Source organism: Bradysia coprophila (assembly GCF_014529535.1).
Source record: "Bradysia coprophila strain Holo2 chromosome IV unlocalized genomic scaffold, BU_Bcop_v1 contig_144, whole genome shotgun sequence".
Taxonomy (NCBI): domain Eukaryota; kingdom Metazoa; phylum Arthropoda; class Insecta; order Diptera; family Sciaridae; genus Bradysia; species Bradysia coprophila.
The window spans coordinates 334,923-353,467 of record NW_023503373.1 but is presented as its reverse complement, the minus strand read 5'-3'; the positions used below and the strand labels follow the sequence as shown (position 1 = coordinate 353,467).

The window sequence follows — 18,545 nt, the reverse complement described above, 5'->3', positions numbered from 1 at the left end:
GTGCAGGGTATCTTACATTGGTGAAACTTCCCGTTGCCTTTCGGAAAGATGTAGCCAGCATGAAAAGGATGTGGCGAATGTAGCCAAGAAACCGACAAAAACGGCGCTGGTCAGACATGTAAGTACAACCCAACACCAGTTCGACTTCAATAGCGCAAAAATTCTTCGTAAAGTGCGCACCCGAGGCTTGCTAAAGATTCATGAAGCGAACCACATAATTCTCAATGAACAATCCGTGGTCAACTTCAAAAAAGATGCGAAACATGTCTCACCGGTTGTGTACAACCTGATCAAAAAGAAAATGATTGGCAAGAGTCTCAGGAACCAAAACATCAGAAGTCCGACACCACTGCACACATCATCAACTGAAAGCGAACAATCCTTTGAATCGGTAGAACAGATGTTTAGACAGTAATGACATTTCGTTACATAATAGTCACGCCAAATTGTTTACATTTTAGTCACTGTGTGATAATAGAAGTTGGACATTTTGTCCAAATAGTACTTAACTAAACGGCAATTGTCTGTGATATTTAATATTGAACATTAGCGTAAGTTGCTAATTTATTGAAAGCAAGAAAAAGTGTTAATTAATCTGAAATTTTCTAAATAAACAGCCATGAAGATGACCAGTAACTCTGGTCGAATGCAAGGCATCCACAACAACAAGTAATCTTTGTTTTCATTCTTGGTCGCGTATGTAAGCAATACAACAACTAGAGGCATCACCATCTTTCCTCTGGTCAAATAATTTCTGTTACCGACCGGCAATTACAAAATCGAACGACGATTTGTCATCATTTCCTCGTTCGTCAAACAAAAATTTAATCTTTGGTGTTTAGTGTTCAATATATTAATCCAAACATCAATAAGAGATATCATTAAACGTTAGAGTAAGCTGTAATGGGCCTTTCAAACAGTGATTAGAGCAAACTGCTTATTCTCTTGACTATTAAGTGAAGGGTCTTATGTCAGAAAATGCGTCTTGAAGTTCACTATGATCGGCTTTATGATGTGAAATGACTATTAAATGTTAACTAAAAGCGTAAAATACTGAAATACCTGAACGCTTGATGGCATGACAGCTTAAATAATTCTTAACCGATTTTTATTTTCACAAATTTGGTTTCAATAGATGAGAATTCTTGAGGTCAGGTTCGTCGATGAACAATATCGCCCGAATGTTCTGAGAGTAATTCTTAAAAGAATTTTTGACTGATATTTGATGGCACGATAACTTCAAAACTTCAAAAATTCTAATCGAAATTTCCAAATTCGGACCGATTTTGCAAATTTTGGTTTGAATAGATAGGGAATAAAATTTTTGAGATCAAGTTCCTAGATGGGCAATATCGAGTTATTCTTGAAAGATTATTACCCTGAATTTTTGATGGCCCATAACTACAGTAATTCTGAAGCGATTCTCAAAAAGTTTGTTACGATCGTTACGATCGACGAAGAATGAGCTCGTAAAAAGCAGCACACTGACAGACATATTTCGATTGATAATTAATAATCATTGATTATCTGCAACGTAACAGACATTCTTTTTTCAAACTTTACCATACTAGGTTCCCTTGGGAGGGCCAATTTGGGCTAATGCATTTTGAGTCATCAATTTCACATCATCTTTTGATACCTTCATCAGTCAAAGGACCTACCCTTAAGTGGGCCCTAGTATTTATCGTGTTAGTTGATAATAACAGATGATTAGCCATTTCTATGAGTTTAACTTCATGAATCACGCATTTAACTACAATCTGAGAAAAACATTATTCTGTGATTTCTCAGACTTCCTGGTCGTATTATTCTGTCCGTGTTTATATTTACTTTCGATGATTGAATCTTTCCGTGATATCCCACGACGTTTGTCTAAATATTCCACTTCAGTGATCAAATCACAATATTTTCCATAAGGCAAAGAAAGTTTTACGAAACACTAATTAATGTAGGTTCCATTGCAAATCACGACAACAGAAGTCATATGACTTGTTTTAGAAAAGTTGAAATTGCTTATTTATCATGGCCATCGACGATAAACTAACGATAGCACCCACTTGTTGAGGTGTAGGGTTCTTAAGGCATATTTGAACAAGATAGTCAGTCTTCTTTGACACACTATTAGTTATTGAATTTACTAAGACTGTGTGCTACACGATATTTTCTAAACTATTTAAGTAAGTACCAGTCAAGAAGACGAAATGTTTTCTTCGATTTGTTTATTCAAATTTCGAGAGACAATATGCAATTCGTAATGATTCAATGTTGAATATTGACTTTAATAATGAATATATTTACATACATTAAATAGATTTTGTGGTTTTGATTTAATATTTACAACAAACATCATGTGATGGATGCAAAGTATTAATATTTTGAAATTGTATTGATACAAAAAAAATCGATTGTTTTGCCTCGATATATGTAACATTGGCATTGACTGAGATTTTCTAGATTGCATTGCCAGGAGGTGCTAACGTTTTACATAATTTGATTGATGCTGAATAATCATAAATGCTATTTTAACCGTTTACGTTTTAGAAGAAAGAATTGAGCTTTTTCGGCAGATTCAAACAAAATCTTTTACTTCATTAGTTTTAACATATATTTTGCTCAGCAGATTGGAAAACTAATTACCTTGTCGGACTCCTTGTTTGATCAAAATCCGTCGCGTAAAAAGAAAAGGTTTCTTCCAGATGGCAGTTGTCAAGCTTATAGGATTATACTCGATATACGAAACGTCAAGTATACTACTTGATATACTAAAATATACTAAATATGCAGAAATGAAGGAAATAGCCCTAATGCTTATTTTCAACAGGATTTTGGATATTATTTTGTGTTTTCTAAAAATTAGACAGAGCTCGGTGAATGGAACACTTGTAACTGGATGACCATCGCGACAATCGGTTATTATCAAAACAATATATTCTGAAATGCAAGCATTAAATGCCCTGATCATCATTTCAATTTGTATTGTTCCATCGCACTGTTTAATCACGTACCGTATCCATAAATTGTGGAAATTGTTTTCCCCATATCGATTAGTACGAGAGAAAATTCAACAGTTTTGTTTTTCAAATTTTATTTTCAGCAAGTCATTTATGTTCAGTATAATAAAGCATTTCCGTGACAGCAGTTGTGGTTTACGGTAGTGGTTGTTCATTCGATGTGCTTTTGATGATAGTCTCGAAAATATATGGAAATCCATCAGATTTTCACTGAAAGTATCATATTAGCTAGGATAATTTGTAACGAGAATTTGATGGAATAAGAAATTGTTTGAAGTGATGATTTAAATGGGACGAAAAATTTCAAGATAATTTGCAGACTAAAGGTAGGAACTAGTATATACTGCAAACATTCTTTTCAACGATTTACGAATTTTTTGAAAAATTACTGTGCACGTTAAGCTTGATAAGTGTTCAATGTAAATTATGCATGTGAACATAGACAGACATTCAACGTAATGGACATCTTCAGCAGATTCCATAAGCAGCGGGACTCTAATTTTAGGGGAATTAAACTTAAATATCATTAGCTAATCATTTGTTATGGACAGCGCTAACAAAAATGGAATTACCGCTGATTTTTGCGGCACAAAATAGGTAACGATTTTATTTGATGGAATGTAATACTGGGAGTTGGAAAACATAGTGGAAATTCTATTGCAATGCTTTAGGATAGGTAGTAAATCACCCAAATTTAAAGATTTAAATCCCTTTCTAATATGTTTATATACTCAGCCTATAACATACTTTTCTATAATTTCTTGCGGTATGTTTGGGTAAAGACATTTTTCGACAAAACCAATTTCATAAATTTTAATAAAAACAATGGAATTTCGAAACATAAAAATAAAGAAATCAATTTGTCGACACGCTACTCGCAGTTGTTATTGATATCACGAAGTCGACATAAACTTTGACTCAAAAATTTGTTAACATCAAAAAATTTGCATTTCATATTTCTTTTCATCAAATCAAAATATGTCAAGAATAACTTAAGAATACAAAACTTAAACTTATTCGCAGTCATATTATATTATGTATTAACCCAACGCACTTCAAGCAAAAGTGCTTTGAGTGACAGCTGCCAAATAGAGCACTACTTTGTATGAACAAATTTGCCATATATTTTTACAATTCGAAAATTTGTTGTATACACTTTGTTTTGTACACACTGTCCTGTTTCAATACTCTATTTAGAGTACCTTTCTTGCTTAAAGTGCGTTGATGAGGGAAATAAATAACTAACCAAGAAAGAAGAAGTTACTGTAGAGCATTTGTTGGTAAAATCTTGGAAATGAAAAGGTTTTTCATGGCCGGATCGCAAAGCTAAGTGACTTCTTGTCAAGACATTTTATACTGAGAAAATTGAAGGACAACGAGATCTTTGTCTTTATTTGGCAAAAATTTGACCGTCACAGCATCATGGTGAAAAGTTGACTTAAAAAATGTATTGGCCAAAAATGAGTCACTCAGTCACGATTCTCTATCTTATGCAATGATTTAAATAATTTGAACAGATTGAAACAAAAGCTTCTGTTTCATTGGTGTTAGCATGATATTTTACTTTATATAAAGATTCAAAGCCTATCGTTTCTTTTTAGTTGCTATCCATAACAGATGAAATAATCGTATGCTTTAATTCGTTTTCAAGTAACTGTTCTCCATTTCACAATAACAAATTAGTGCAATGACAACGACTTTCTACTTAGTATCGACATTGTTCTAAAAATAAATCTTTTATGCAAACTCATTGCCGTTTTATATTCACATAAAAATAAATTTCCTTAAATAATCCATCCATTATTCATCATGTTTTGTCGTAAATTTAATAACATAATAGAACATCCATACATATACAATAAAAAAAAGCATGAACAAGGATATAACTTTGCTTTCAATGGAAGCACAGTGCTTTGCCTAAAAAGAAAATGTATGTTTCCTTAGTTTCTAATTATGAAAATAATAAGAAGACATACGAGTTAGTATATAGTAGCAAAATAGAATGTGAAAAGTATGTTTATTTAAATGACTCAATGTACGAAATTATCGCACGGCCCAACTGATATAACGATCTTTTTAACGTTGCGGCTTTAGCAACGGACTATTCGCACATACCTAGATCTCGTAGGTGTTAGGACTATCGAGAGTAAGAACAGCAAAGACAGAAACGGAAAGCCAGATCAAACAGGGTATAGATGGAAGGTTGATGTACACAACATCGAAAGATACTGTTTCGGCCTCAGGTTGTAATAGTGGCCCTAGGTCAGCGTGGTCTGACCATCATCAGTTGCTTCCTATTACACCTTTTAGCAAGACAGTGTATACTAACGCATTTGAACTAGTAAAGCGTTGTAAAGACGATTTTGACTGGTCTGTCACGTGCAAGTTCGATCGATAGGAATGAAGATTAGGGACCAATAAAGCAGACAAGACACGGTCGGGAGATACAATCAGCCTCATAACACGTCAATCTCACTCACATTATCCCACTTCCTTCTTAGACGATACATCACAAAACTTTACCTTGAAAATTTGACCTTGGTTTCGTGAATCCTCAACGAACGAAACGGCGCGAGACTCGGCGGATGCAATCAGCAAAACTTTCAGACGATTCGTTTCCAAAAAATGTTCAAGAAATGACTCAGTAAATATAATTTTTTTAATGAATTAAATCTATCTGTTACCGAATGCCACACGACAAGAATGAGTGATGGGTCCTCAAAAATGTAGAATATTTTTTTTATCGAAAGAAGTAAACGATGCCATAATTATACATTAGGGGTAAACCATTATGGTTCGAGCATTTCTTGAGTATGGTGATTTCGTAGGCTCTGACATAAAATATATGGGAGAAATGTCAAAACCATACTTACGAACTTTACCCCTATTATAGCTTGCGATATCAGAGACGAATACGACGAGTCCTTTAACATGGTCTCCTCCTCCACTATTAAAATGTCATTTGTGCATCCGACAACTGAAATACGACCTATTTTGCCATGCTTTTTTTCATTAAGAAATGTCAATTTTTCCCGAACTATATATCGTGCGGGAAAAAACTTCATTTCTTTACGATTTATAGTGCGGGAAAAGAATTCCATGAATTTTTCTATGACTATACGATTGATTATGGTGAATGTGAAGTGTGTATGTTTTCAAGTAAATTGATGTGTTTCAATTTCAGTTGTCCGATGCACAAAACGTTGTTCGTATGTACCTCGACAGGAAATGGATTTTTTCAGCACACGTCCTAATTTCCTGTCTTGGTACGAAAAATACTATTATTTGTCGATAGTTTTGACTTCGACCATTAATTTCTTTCTGAAATGCAGCTGTACGTAAAAAGTTCCAAACCTCTTTTTATCATTCACGCATTTACCAATCATTTATCCACCACCAGTTTACGATGTCGCCTATTAAATCCAAAAAGTTTTCCCGGACGAGAAACTATAATGTAATTTGATAATCGACTATACTATACCACATAAATTACAATAAATTTCCAGTAAAAAGTTGTAAGAAAACATAAAGCAGAATTTTCAATTTTGCTTCTATCAATTTCTTATGTTTTCATGCTTACTCCAGGTCAATAAAGTTGTATTAAAGCTTTTTGGTTGTTAGCATGTGAATTAGTAATCAAATAATAAATGACTTATGATGGTAGACGATAAATATGAACATTTTTGTTCATTGGGTAGGAGCATAACAAGCTGATAGTATTTGTACATCAAATTAAAATGCATGTCTGTGCTGTACATTATTGATAAAATCAATTGGAAATAATTTTCGTGGGAAAATTTATTTGTTTCCAATATGAATGCGAACAATAATTTATCAGTACTTCTGATTCAGTCGCGGACGGTGCAATATCTCCTTACCAAGCAATCTGAAAATTGTTAGAGGTATTTACGTGGATGATTGATTTTAGGCTCAATTTGTAGCTTGAACGAAGTGACTTCATTAATGTTTCCATTTTAAATTTTAGATATTCCATCACACAACAACTCTAAAGGACATAAAGTAAAACATATTCGACAACAATGACTCGAAAGAAAGTAGTCGACCCTCAAGACGAGATCGATACATGTTGCAAGTTACTGTGTGACGAAGCTTCGAATCACATGAAAGTTCGCAATTATCATAGAGCTTTAAATGTTTACAACAAGGTAAATATGCTTTTTTCGATTCGACAAAAGTTGTATCGGATATATTCGATTTTGCTAATGTCTGAGCTTCAATGTTGAAGCTTTTTGCTGCGAACTTTTGTCACGATGAAAATAAGTTCAACATTTTGAAAGCTGATGGCTTTAGGGTTGATAAACATGATAATGAAATTGAAATAAAAAGCTGTTTTAGGTTAGGGTTGATGTTATTTTCTTTGATTATAGCAGGGAATAACATAAAACGTTTATTATTTATTTTCTGAAAAATCTGTTAAATATTTTAGGGATTTCCTTCTAAGTCTAAGTACTACAAAGAAGTATTGTTTTTTTAAATAGAAAAGAATATATTGTTTCCTACGACCTTAGCGTCGGATAAAACTCCAATAGCCACTTGTCAATTTTGATTTACCAGTGCCTGTCTTATAATGATGGAAATAAATTTTAATTCATAACTCTATGGACAATACATTTTTTATTGAAATGACACAAAAGTTTGTGTGGAAAAACGTTACAAAAATGGGACGATAAAAAAATTCTAAAAAATAAAATAAAAAACGAAAGATAATAACCTTTCATTCATATCAAAAATTGATCGTCAGGTAAAAAGGGATTAATAAGAAGGTCATCTGAATAAAAAATGTGTTATTCAAAAGCGTGAGATTTTTTTTGTTCAAAGGCGTGGGAAAATGTTTTTTATAAAAATACTGCGAAAGTTAAAATTGTTTCAATTATTACATTTTTTAAACAAGTATAGGCAGGTGATCCAGTTAGCCATCTAATTACAGTCTTCGTCTTTTAGTATATGGGCTCTTTTACACCCGTTGTTTGAGCCCTTATCAAGCCGTTTTTGATAGGTGATAGGTCGGTTGTATTAAAATATTTCGTCTTTCTATTTCTATAAGTCTACTGACCTTTGTAGCCTTTGTACAATTTTGACCGGCGGGTATTTTTTCTTGATTATAGTGATTTTTGTAGTCGTTTTAGAACAATAACAAAATTCAGCTATGAACTCTGACTAATTACCTCTTTTATAGAAAAACGGATGTTAAGATTATCGAAGTAAAAGATTTTGCGCCGCACATTTAGTTATGACCAGCTTTTTCATTAACAAAAATTCGGAATCGAACTGTATTTCTTCAAGCTACTTACAACGTTAGGAACAACCGAAAAGACCATTTCATATAAACTCGCTCCTAAGTTTATGAACGAACAAGATGATTGAATGAGGGGGTAGGGTAAATTGGCACCATGCAAGTTTGATGCGTGCCAGTTTCCACTGTAATGTGAATTTAGCACAGTGCCAGATTCACCATCTGAAGAGTAATTTGGCACCATGCAACTTTGGAAATTGGCACACGGTAGCCATAATAGAAAAATAAATAAAAGTGAATGGTGTAATAGTTAGCCGACTGTCACTATTAGTCAACATTATTTACCTATAAAGGGAAGGCTTGGCAAAAATTAGGGAATTGTGATGTTTCGATTCGAGGAACAACGTTTAGCTGCTCGACGAAGATTGCTCAATAGGGTCGGAAAACGACAATTCCTCCAAGACAGCGCAACTTTTATGCAAGATTTCGTAAAAGGACGAATTTTCTAGTTTGGAGACAAATTATTGAATTTATCTCGATGCCTTCAAAGCCATAGCTTTTTTGCGTCATTTTGTAAAAAGACAAATTTCTTAGTTTTGACTGCGAAAACTCGTAAAATGACAAATTTATTGACTCACAGACTCAATCATAACTTCCAGATTAAAATGAGTTAGCACAAAACTGGCACACAAGCTTCGTTGCGTGTGCCAAATTCTCAAAAACCTAGGAAAAAAAGGTAATCTGGCACATGTGCTAGATTCCACTTCATGTACGGAATTTGGCACCCCCTTCCCGTGTGCCAAATTCTCGGATCCCAATATATCCTAGATCCAACTATTCTCAAAACAAAAGTAAAGCGTTTACAACCAAGAACATTGTTGTCTTCGAAATCTAATACATTCAACGTGCCTAAAATTTCCCTTCGTCACGTACGAGTGTAAAAATTGATTCTCAAATGGTAACCATAGCTTCATTACACTTTTGGTGTTTGATAATTCGCTATAATATTTAAGTGTTGGAATTAATAGAGTTTGTGGCTCATTTATCACAGAAAGTTTTTGGTAGAAGGGGTGTTTGGAATTTACGAAATTAATTTTCGTTTTATTAACTCGGGAGAAATACTTTTGAATAAATTTGATTGAGTAGAGTAGTGTAGTTTTGTGAAAACTTGAAGGAAAAATCAATTTACTTAAAAAATGACAAAAGTCAGAGATATATTGGGACCAGATCGTGATTCAGAATTCCTGCAAAGTTTTGTCCGAGTGGGTTTGAAAGCTGACGAAGAGGGAGATACTCCTTATAAGTCTGTCTATACACAACAAAAACCTGATTTAACTAAACAAATATCAGAAGGTAGATCAGAGGGAAGTGACAAAACTCCTAATAGACGAGCGAAAAATGTGGACTGGTTTCAAGGGTTAGTTGAAATCATAATTATGTTTCGTCAATTTACTCAAAAAAATGAATTGCTTTAGCACTTCGATGGGATTCGATAATAAAACGAAAAAGAAGAGGAAAGAGTATTTGGACGAGATTTATACTGATAAGGATCGTGCTGCTGCAGTTAGCTTGGGTCTTTTGAATTGTTTGGCATCACTGAGAAATCGTTTTTCAAATAGTTTTCATTCCAAATAGGTAGCTACGACATAAAGCAAAGTCTAATAACTAAACGCCGACAAGATCGTACCGAGGCACTTCAAATTCCCGATGAAGCAGAGCCTGGAGCTCTTTTCGAGCTCGGTCTAAAAGAGTATAAAAACGGGAACACGGAAATTGCTATTGTTTTCATTTCCAAGGCAATTAAATCAATCTGAATTCGTTGAATTCATTCTAACGTGCCAAATTACCGCAGATTATTGATTTTCATTTCACTTTGTTTCTAGGCCCTAGAGCTAAATCCTTCTGATCAAAATGCGTTGGTGGCTCGAAGTAAATGTTATCTATTGTTGGGTGATCCGGCGAAAGGACTTGAGGTAATTTATCAGATATATCACTATAAGTAGACCTCTCCTACACAAACGCTAGAGAATATGTTGAACCTTTGCTGAAAGACTTTTCTAGGGAATTCGAATGAAGAACTCTCTTCCGACACCAGCTGGCGACCTCTCATTCTCTAAAATAGCCTTTCAGTCTTCGTTAGGAAAAATGATATCCCAACAAAAATCTCTTCGAGAAAAGTGTGACGCAGTCTTTGAAATACAATTTCTAAAATGAATGATATCGCTAGAGTTGACGCTTTCAGCTTCGTTACGCAAAAATTAAATTTTACACCCAATTAGTTCAAACAAGCTGGCTTAAGTTTTCTCATCATCTGCCAAATAATTTTTACAAAAAAAAATTTAGACTGTAAACAACCAAAATTTTACCAAAAAAATCTGCGTCGCAAAGTGGCAGATGTTCAGGAACAGACCAGCAAGAAAATTTATCTACCACATGCGACGCAGATTTTTTTGGTAAAATTTTGGTTGTTTCCAGTCTAAATTTTTTTTTGTAAAAATTATTTGGCAGATGATGAGAAAACTTAAGCCAGCTTGTTTGAACTAATTGGGTGTAAAATTTAATTTTTGCGTAACGAAGCTGAAAGCGTCAACTCTAGCGATATCATTCATTTTAGAAATTGTATTTCAAAGACTGCGTCACACTTTTCTCGAAGAGATTTTTGTTGGGATATCAGTCGTTTTAGAAATGTAGTCAACACTGCTTTTTATAACAGTTTACAGTTTTAATTCAAAAATTTTACGAAAATCGAAAATTTGACGAAATTTGAAAATTTGACGAAATTCAAAAATTTGATGAAATTCGAAAATTTGACGAAATTCGAAAATTTGACGAAATTTGACGAAATTCGAAAATTTGACGAAATTTGAAAATTTGAAAATTTGACGAAATTTGAAAATTTGACGAAATTTTATACAGTGAACGACATCTCAAATGTCTCACTGTCATTTTTTTCAGAGAATGTCATTGTGAATTTGCAATGACACAATAAAATTCTCAGAAAAATTTGACAGTGAGACATTTGAGATGTCGTTCACTGTAATTTGACGAAATTCGAAAATTTGACGAAATTTGAAAATTTGACGAAATTTGATAATTTGACGAAATTCGAAAATTTGACGAAATTTGAAAATTTGACGAAATTTGAAAATTTGATGAAATTTGAAAATTTGACGAAATTTGACGAAATTCGAAAATTTGACGAAAATCGAAAATTTGACGAAATTCCAAAATCTGACGAAATTCAGAAAATTTGACGAAAATCGAAAATTTGACGAAAGCAATTCTCTATCTGCCACCATTCAAGAAATATCTCCAAAAGCCCAATTGACCCACCCATTTCCAACTTTCGACATTTTTCACAAATGCCCCACTGTTCTACTCGTAAAACTCTGAGACTTTGCCGAAGAAAGTAACTCTCTATCTGTCACCATTCAAGAAATACCTCTAAAAACATAATTGACCCACCCATTTCCAACTTTCGACATTTTTCACATATGACCCTCTGTTCTACTCGTAAAACTCTGAGACTTTGTCGAAGAAAGTAATTCTCTATCTCTCATAACCCAAAAAATATTAGTCCTTTCATCCTACGCTCGAGTAGCTCAAAATCTCACTCTAATCACTCTAGCTCAAACGAATCTGCCCCGATTTTTTTAATTATTTTTTTGTTCGAATCGTGTTACGAATACCTTTCATTTGATGGGTCGCACGCCTCTGTAGGTTTCAATACAGCTAAGCTACAGCCGAAAACGCGTTCCCGACCCTCGAAAACCACACTCAGAAACCACTTCGAGGCCAATAAAACAAAATTCTGGTTTTTCCTGGGGTAATGGCGTATCACATTTTCATTTTTATGCCCACCCTGAGGTTCCTGCAAAATTTCATGGAGATTGGCTGACTAGTTTCCGAGATCGACCGTCGATAGATAGACAGATAGACAGATAGACAGATAGACAGATAGACAGATAGAAACATACAGAGTAAGTTGAAAGATTTTGATTGTTTGGAAAACGTTAATTTGGTGCATTTTCTATCAAAGTGACCAACTTCAAAACGATGTATCTCCGGCAATTTTAAAGTTACATAGTCGAGTGATAGCTCGTTTTGCTCGTATTTGAAGCGCGAATAAGATAGAATAGGATTTGTGGTGATACAGGCCAAAGGAAAGAAACTTAAATTCTCGCCTATATATAGTTGCCGCGTCTCAAAAAAAATTCTTCGTTCTTTTTTTGGAAATTAGACTGCGTCAAGTCCTCCGCTATCGCTCCGGACATGATTCTTTGATTAACTATTTCTGAACTTTTTTTAGGATGCCGAAACAGCGCTGAGTGCCGATAAAAGCAACATTCGCGCAATTTATCAAAAGGCCGAATCTCTCTACTTTCTCGGACAGTTTGAGCACAGTCTGATGTTCTTTCACCGTGGATTGAAATTACGCCCTGAACTTAACAGTTTTCGTTTGGGTGTTCAAAAGAGCCAAGAAGCTATCGAAAAAACAATCGGTGGCTTCCCCAAAAAGCCGTCAAAACCTTCAAGCTCAAAACCAGATAGTGGCTCGAAACTAGATAGCGCTTCGAAACCTGACAGCAGCTCAAAGCCAGAGAGTAGCTCAAAACCAGCTAGCGGAAAGTCCGACAAGCATTCATCATCCAGATCAACACAGCCGAAAGTTCGACCAAGAACAGCGAAAGTTAGTGCTGAAAAAAGAGAAGCTCGAAAACTACTCGGTGAACTCTGTGTTGACAAGGAGTATTTAGAAAATCTGCTAAAACATCCTGATTTGAAGAGAGCTGACAACGGTGCGGAAAACATTTCGTCGTTAGCCAGGGACGCAGTTCAATTTTTGAATAATCGGCAAGAATTTTGGCGACAACAGAGACCGTGTACGGCCGCTCCGAAGAAAACTAAAATTATAGACACACCACTACCGAAGTGGTACACCTAATTTATTAGCGAAACTTTCCTTGCAAAATTTTCTCATACTCTTAGAAGACCACGCACATCGTCATCGATTCATACTTAAATTTCTTAATAATTGTCTATTTCAGCAACTTCTTTCGTGTTTTTCATCAACTTTTTTCACCAATTGCACACAATAAAACAAAAAAATTTTAAAAATGGACAACACTTCGATAACATTGCACTACTTCAACCAAGAATTATTTTCTTCGTGTTTTAAGTAAATTGTTGAATATATTCTTGAGTTATGGTGAATTGGAAGACTCGATCAAGATGATAATAAAAAACATTTTATTACTTTTTACATTTTATTTAATCAAAATTGAAATGTATTGAACATATTTGCATATTCAACAAAAATGTCTATCGGATGAACCGCGCGTCCATCGATCGATCGGTCCATAAAGTAAAAAGCTTCCAGTTATTGCGGTACCCATTACAACAGCGCGGCGATCTAGTTGCCACTGCTAGTGTCCAATAATTGGACTTAACCATTGGTGGCGCTGTGGTTTCCCGAGTGTCCGCATCTTATTTTTGATTGATAGTTTTAATTTTACTCCCTAGCGTCGTCATGTCATCAACAAAAAGTCAGTGTTGTATTTCACGCAGTTCATCACTCGTATCGGCACTTATTCTGGCCGACGAAAAAGAATGTGAGACCGGTGATGGCATTAAGCTGTAAAATGCAAAAAAAAACCAATAAATTTTTCACCAAAAATCGTCATATTTATGGTTCTCATACCAACACAAACAGCAAAACTGCATGCTTGGTGTATGCTGTATGATGCTGCTCTGTTCAAAATCAACCTTTTTTGGGTAATGCTTTTCATTGTCGACGAAAGGAATTGCCATGACGGAGTCAAAACTATCAATGATCAGTCTTTCGCAGGAATATCCTATTATAGGCACAACTATCCCCACCACTTCCTTGCATTCATCATAGAACGTGAATATGCATGCATGTGCATGAAATGCAACAAACACCAACATGCACAAACTTGTACCGACAAAGTCCTTCTACGAATAAACCGCATAGGAAAAAAAGGAAAAGAGAACCCCGTTTGCAAGAAGCATTTGAATTTCATGTTCAAACAGAATATTTTTGTTGAGGTCTGGTATTGTTCATGAAATATCATGTATTTGCAGAAATGTTATGTTTTTGTGAAGAAATGATTTCAAAATTTTGGCAGGGACTGTACATAAAGTTATGATTTTCTGTCTATTTTGTGTACTTTGTACACTTACCACGGCAGAGTATAATAAACCAGGCGGGAGCGGTCCAATAAGTCCAATAAGGGACCTTATACACTGTATGAAAATGAGTTAAATGAAGACTGACATAAATTGAATTAATTATATTCGCAAAGTATAAGGCTATACTAGATAATTCATATTCTTAGTCAAATCAAGCGCTCCTGCCTGACACTTACAGAATCATCATCAGCATTTCTTCAAACAAACGTTTCTTAATATTAAAAGACTCCAGTTGTTCCTCTCGGTGTTACGCTAAAGTTAAAACTCTTGGAGTGCGTTGGTTCTATCAGTAATTTTGGTGCATTTTTATTGAATTTAATTCTGAGTGAACGAATTTGCCATACAATAAGTCTTAAGGGTGTGCTGATTTTATATTTTTTTAAATATCAAATGTTGTTTAGCATGTCTGGATCACTTTTATATCAAACCTTTTCACTGACATCAAATAAATTGACGGTTTTTATCGACGAGTCAGTGGCTTCATTTGCTATGAGTCTTATCAACACATAGTTGCAAAGTTTTCTACTTCATTAGTTTCAACATAATTGGCTATATAAGACCACAGTAGCTAACTCTTCTAGGCTTGTAGAACATTTTAAAGTTTCAAGTTGAAACGAAGATTATTAAATACAAATTTTGTATCTTTTAAACCTTAGATTAGGTCGAAGATGTGCTCTCAATTCATTTGACACAATCTCACTTTACATATAATAGCTCGCATTTCTCAAAACATTTCTTTAAAAAGTAATTTTCTCACGGTAATAAATTGCATAAAAGACATACGCATAGAGCAAAATATGAATACAGTAGACACGACGGGATATCTCAAGAAAAAATAGGTATACTATTCAGGAAGACAACAACAAACTTTCCCACAGTCATTTTGCCAGGACGAAACGCTTATAATAAAAGACATGGGCACGAAAGATATTAAGTGCCCATTCTGGAAACAGGTTAAATATTTGATTTATTTATCTTTGATAATTAGAATTTGAGAAATTTCTTAAAAAATTTATTTGGAACATACAAATCGAACATTCCCGTGAAGTATGGTCAAAAATCAAATCGCCAAAAAATATTTTACTTGCACAATGTGAGATGTTCCTCATACGAAATACGACAGGAAGTCATAGAATCAGATTCCTTTTCAAAATGCATCATAAAAAAGTTTTTTATATGCTTATACAAGACTTCCAGCTCGACTGGTAAATGACCGATAATTTAATTCAATACTACCGATAAAAAATAATGAACTACTGATAAAATTAGCACCGATAAAAAATAATAAAATACCGATAGAAACGAGATATATGTCGATGGCACCTCCACCATTTAAGGCGGAGTATTTCTCTGTCTGTGACATTTTGTAAAAGGACTAATTAGTAGACTGTGCGAGAAAAAAAAAACTCCTAAATAACTCCGGGGCAATGGTCCAGATCGCTCGGCGTGTTAAAACGCTTTCTATGTACAATGAAAATTGGTATTTATTTTTGTAAAAAGTTGAATTATGTAGGGACGAACTAAACTCCTTCACGTTACATTTCGTAAAAGCATGAATTCCCTAGGAATGAGCTAACCACATTTACGTTCCATTTCGTAAAAGGATGATTTCCATAGAAACCACAAAACGCTTTTACGGCCTCAATCTTAACTCAACTCAACACAATCTTGAGTTGTTCTAAGATATTCCACATCACGTTTCAAAAAAAAGTATGTTGAGGTGGTGGAACTCGTGTCAACTTCGTCGTCAACCAGCATCCAGCTGGAAGAGGTGCCAGCGATGTGTACCTCATTTCTATCGGTATTTTATTATTTTTTATCGGTGCTACTTTTATCGGTAGTTTATTATTTTTTATCGGTAGTATTGGATTTTTCTATCGGTCGAATAGGTTTCTTCCATCGTAAGGTAAAAACGAATTTTGACAGGCCGAAAACAACCGACCGTCATCCACAGAAGCAAACATAACCGCAACTTAAACAAATTTGTTCGTTAAAACTTCAAAGTGAGGTTGTGTTGGCTTCTCTGTGGATGACGATTGACATTTTGAACGGCCTTGGAAGAGACCTATATAATATCCCAATGTTTTTGGTGATACCTACTTCACGGCTCGCGCATGAGCACGAGCTCACAAAATAATAAATTCTTTCAAATTCATAAAGTACGTATCGCCGGTTCACAAATAGGGGTTCATACTTGCGCAAATATGCTATACATTCTAATTTTCGTAGTTTATGCGAGGGTTTATTCAAGGGTTTATTCGAGAAAACTGAAAATATGTGTCGTGAAATATCGAGTTTTATCGGACCTAGGTACATATCCATTGACATTTCAATTTTTTACTGATAGCTGAGGCAGCTAAGCTGACACATTTTAACACCAAACGATGGTCGTACTTTTTCTAAAATCAAGTCGAGGCAGCTCTATTTTTATAAAAAATACTCAATTCACTCAAATTCACTAAAAAGAAAGCTTTGTGGGTTCACAACGAGTCCAAAAAACAGTAATAATTTTGCGTCCAGAGGTAGGCAACAATTTAGCTCTTACAGCCAAGGCCAGTCAAAAAAGTGTTTTTTTTTTATTTTCGTGTTTATCGATTTCAGCTGTTTTAACAATACAAATTACAATGGTAAAACAGCTGAAATCGATGAAACACGTATAGAATAAAAATGCACTTTTTTGACTGTCCCAGGCTGTAATACGTTTCATTTAATCGGTGAAAGCACGTGCGTACATTTTCGACACGTGAACGTTTTATTGATAAGTCACGTGTATTGGATATTCGACACGTGACCATTTTATTGATAAGACAAGTGCGTAAAAAATGTGGGGAAGAAGCGGAAAGCGATGTTTTATGTGTATATTACTCTACTTGCGCATGCTCATAGTAATATTAAGTATGGTTTTCACTTTCAAAAAACCACTCCGTTTTGCCTCCGTTTACTCTTTAAACAATAGAAAAAAGACATGGTTTAACTAAGCGGAGGCAAAACGCCGTTTAACGGAGTCGTTTTTTTGTAAGTGGAAATTAAGCCTTAAGAAAACGTAGGGTTCCCTGACGTACTCTTTTTAGAGTACATGTACTCTTTTTCGACATTGCTACTACTTTTGACTGGTTGAAGCTAGCCAGCTACTATTTCATCGATTATTTACTCTTTGTACTCTTTTTCGAATGAGAAAATCTAATTTTTGCTAAATCATTAGTTAAAAGATAGAAAAATTTTCGCTGCGCGGCAAAGACTGTCATTTCATTGTAATACTACATTACATAATGCAATCATTCTGTATGTTGCAGATGTTGCAGTTAAATTGCACGCAAATCTACAAATCTTCCTTAGCAAATTCTTGAAAACTTTAAATTTTTCGAAACTGATTTTCGGGTAAAAATCACTAATCTGTATGGCAGAGCACTAAATTTGCTAAAAGAGCTTTGGAAGACTCCTTACTCATGGTCAAAGAAAGGGGCGCCAGCATTCTTGAAAAAATATTAACGATATAAGCCAGGCGCGCCGACTTCCTATGGGCGAATTGGGCAGATGCCCCATACGACTTCATGTCGCCCCATACGGTTTTTTTATTTCTTTTGTTTACCAAAATTTTGCCCCATACGACCAAAATAGAACTCTGCGCGCCTGATATAAGCTTAATGTGATTTAATGATAGCGCCTCAGGCGAAAAACTCGGAGCTTTGCTGCTCATCACAAAAGTTAAAATTGTTAGAACAGAAATCGTAAATAATTATGAATGAAGTCTTTTTTTAGGCCAAATTATTTGTACCTAGTCTTTTCCACTTACATTTAATGTACTCTTTTGTACTCTTTTCTTGTTCTGCCTAACGTACTCTTTTTCAAGTTGGAAATGTACTCTATTTGAAATTTGCGATCTGGGAACCCTAAGAAAACGTCACTTCTTTTTCATTTCTTCTATTTTTGTTGTGGAAAACTTTGAAATTTTGAAAATTACAAAAAGTTGTGTATCCGCCCCTCTTGGTGAAAGACGTCGACTTTAACGTAGCATTATATGTATGACCACAATTGGTTGTCAATTGAAATATCAAAACAAAATTTCG

The 18,545-nt window shown here is 34.6% G+C and overlaps 2 protein-coding genes across 2 annotated transcripts; both read left to right on the top strand.

The window, feature by feature from the left end:
• Nucleotides 1–3,217: 3,217 nt before the first annotated feature.
• LOC119071400 (tetratricopeptide repeat protein 25-like) lies at nt 3,218–13,518 on the top strand. The gene is made up of 4 exons (XM_037176276.1): nt 3,218–3,337; nt 6,997–7,177; nt 10,149–10,238; nt 12,575–13,518. The coding sequence occupies exons 2-4, from the start codon at nt 7,052–7,054 to the stop codon at nt 13,208–13,210; spliced, it is 852 nt and encodes a 283-aa protein (XP_037032171.1). The 5' UTR covers nt 3,218–3,337; nt 6,997–7,051; the 3' UTR covers nt 13,211–13,518.
• Nucleotides 9,142–10,142, top strand: LOC119071401. Its single transcript, XM_037176277.1, has 3 exons — nt 9,142–9,682; nt 9,741–9,838; nt 9,901–10,142. The coding sequence occupies exons 1-3, from the start codon at nt 9,462–9,464 to the stop codon at nt 10,077–10,079; spliced, it is 498 nt and encodes a 165-aa protein (XP_037032172.1). The 5' UTR covers nt 9,142–9,461; the 3' UTR covers nt 10,080–10,142.
• Nucleotides 13,519–18,545: the final 5,027 nt, after the last annotated feature.

Excerpts from the sequence above, each read along its gene's own strand:
- LOC119071401 (XM_037176277.1), top strand. The coding sequence starts at position 9,462 with ATGACAAAAGTCAGAGATATATTGGGACCAGATCGTGATTCAGAATTC. Across the intron at positions 9,683-9,740 it reads AATGTGGACTGGTTTCAAGG|CACTTCGATGGGATTCGATA; the intron begins GTTAGTTGAAAT and ends GAATTGCTTTAG. Across the intron at positions 9,839-9,900 it reads TGCTGCTGCAGTTAGCTTGG|GTAGCTACGACATAAAGCAA; the intron begins GTCTTTTGAATT and ends CATTCCAAATAG.
- LOC119071400 (XM_037176276.1), top strand. The coding sequence starts at position 7,052 with ATGACTCGAAAGAAAGTAGTCGACCCTCAAGACGAGATCGATACATGT. Across the intron at positions 7,178-10,148 it reads CTTTAAATGTTTACAACAAG|GCCCTAGAGCTAAATCCTTC; the intron begins GTAAATATGCTT and ends CTTTGTTTCTAG. Across the intron at positions 10,239-12,574 it reads ATCCGGCGAAAGGACTTGAG|GATGCCGAAACAGCGCTGAG; the intron begins GTAATTTATCAG and ends AACTTTTTTTAG.